Source organism: Amphimedon queenslandica, unplaced genomic scaffold (genome assembly GCF_000090795.2).
Source record: "Amphimedon queenslandica unplaced genomic scaffold, v1.1 AMPQUscaffold_11628_Cont14384, whole genome shotgun sequence".
Taxonomy (NCBI): domain Eukaryota; kingdom Metazoa; phylum Porifera; class Demospongiae; order Haplosclerida; family Niphatidae; genus Amphimedon; species Amphimedon queenslandica.
The window spans coordinates 1-1,763 of NW_003548130.1; the positions used below are offsets into that span (position 1 = coordinate 1).

Sequence of the window (1,763 nt, forward strand, 5' to 3'; positions counted from 1 at the left end):
TGCTGACTTAGCAAGAAACCAATCTGGGGAACACCGGACTGGTAACCATGACGATGATGATCCCAGTAATCATGACAACATTCAAAACACCCTCTCAAATTGAATCTTCACAAGACGTGGTGTTTAATTAGTAAGTGAAATAATATTAATGATACTATTAAAATTAAATGAAGAATATGGCCATTTTAAGAAATCGACCAGAATCTGAAAAATACCCAAAGCTATAGCCCATGGTTTTTTTCCGAAAAAATGGCTCCAAAATCACTCCAAATTTATATTCCATATTCTGATAGATATTATATAGTATAGTATTATTTCCACTGTAGGTTAGGTGAGTCAGAGTTGCTGCCCATTAGGTGGATGCCCCCTGAAGCTATTATGTTGTGTAAATTCACAATAGACAGTGACGTGTGGTCCTATGGTGTAGTACTGTGGGAGATATTCTCATATGGTATTCAACCTTACTATGGGATGAGCAATGAAGAAGTGATTAAATATGTACGGACTGATAATGTATTGAGGAGACCCCAGGGGACACCACAAGTAAGAGACTAGCTCCTGATACTCTACAGTACATTATATATACTAGTAATTAATGATGATATTAATAAAGGGAGCTAGGGATATACTTAAGGTAGGCCTGACTATACTTGTAACCTAGTGTAGTAAGAGGATACTACAGTACATTGTATGGAGGATAAAGGTATTCATATGAACGTGTTATACCTGTCTATTCCGGAGACCTTGGGACCCAATAATACCCTAGCTCCTGATTATGAACCTGTCCTTATTTGAGAGGTTCATTAATACACATTACTATTGTATTGGGACTGATACTACCCCTCCTCATTATAGAGGTGTCCTTATTTTAGAGTGTCCACAATAGGAGGAGGTTATACTGTATTACTATTAGTATTCACTCCAGTCCTACTACTGGTTCATCCTTTAATGTTATATTAGAATGGAGTCATTATGTATCATGAGTATATATAATGAGTGGGTCTGTATCTATTCATTATATTAGGAGATATATGATCTTATGTTGGACTGTTGGGCCATTAATCCTACTGACAGACCTAAAGCTATTGAAATATCTAACGGGCTAGAGAGATGGACCCCTGACCTATCAGCACAAATTGAAGTAAAGTGTAGGGGGCCAGGCCGGGTCTGAGACAGGGGGTGGATTTTAACTAAGGGGTTTCATTAATAAGTGTTCTCTCTCTCTCTCTCTCATTGTACAGGTCCAATCACAATATCCTGATTATCAGAATATGTCCACCATATTGGAATGGGCTAGGAAGTCAAGAGAAGTTGGTCAGTATCATTTATTAGAGAATACTACCACCTCTGATGTTAACGGAGCCACACCCACTAATAATGGAGTCCCGCCCACTCTCGTTAATGGGTCTTATGATCATCTTTCCCCTCCCACTGGTTATGATAAAGTTATTAGTAATGATGAGGATGTCCCTATTTATTAACTTATAATTAAACTTTATTATTAATTAAAAGGACAAATAAAGTAATTATTAATTAGTTTTTAGTTTGTGAGTTTCATTAAATTTTAATTTCGTGTATTTTTAAGTATCTAAAAATTAATTATACTAACTTTCACTATTGGTAGTGGTTTGTGTGGTTGTTCTTTTCTGTGTCTATCAATCAATGTCTTCTTTTGATCTTTAAGAGTATCCACCAGGAGAGGAGGAAGATGTCCATTATTAATCTCAATATATTCAAGTGATGGATGGATGAAGATAGTTTCA

General features: G+C 36.1%; 1 protein-coding gene across 2 annotated transcripts; it reads left to right on the top strand.

Annotated features, from left to right (window-relative positions):
- The first annotated feature begins 6 nt into the window (after positions 1–6).
- On the top strand, positions 7–1,551 carry LOC109589108 (muscle, skeletal receptor tyrosine-protein kinase-like). Of its 2 annotated transcripts, XM_020005227.1 has the most exons (4): positions 7–130; positions 327–543; positions 1,025–1,141; positions 1,242–1,551. In XM_020005227.1, the coding sequence occupies exons 2-4, from the start codon at positions 361–363 to the stop codon at positions 1,479–1,481; spliced, it is 540 nt and encodes a 179-aa protein (XP_019860786.1). In that variant the 5' UTR covers positions 7–130; positions 327–360; the 3' UTR covers positions 1,482–1,551. The 2 variants fall into 2 exon arrangements, with proteins under 2 accessions (XP_019860786.1, XP_019860787.1); XM_020005228.1 differs by lacking the exon at positions 7–130 and having other exon boundaries at positions 310–543.
- The last annotated feature ends 212 nt before the right edge of the window (positions 1,552–1,763 follow it).

Excerpts from the sequence above, each read along its gene's own strand:
- LOC109589108 (XM_020005227.1), top strand. The coding sequence starts at position 361 with ATGCCCCCTGAAGCTATTATGTTGTGTAAATTCACAATAGACAGTGAC. Across the intron at positions 544-1,024 it reads GACCCCAGGGGACACCACAA|GAGATATATGATCTTATGTT; the intron begins GTAAGAGACTAG and ends TCATTATATTAG. Across the intron at positions 1,142-1,241 it reads ACCTATCAGCACAAATTGAA|GTCCAATCACAATATCCTGA; the intron begins GTAAAGTGTAGG and ends CTCATTGTACAG.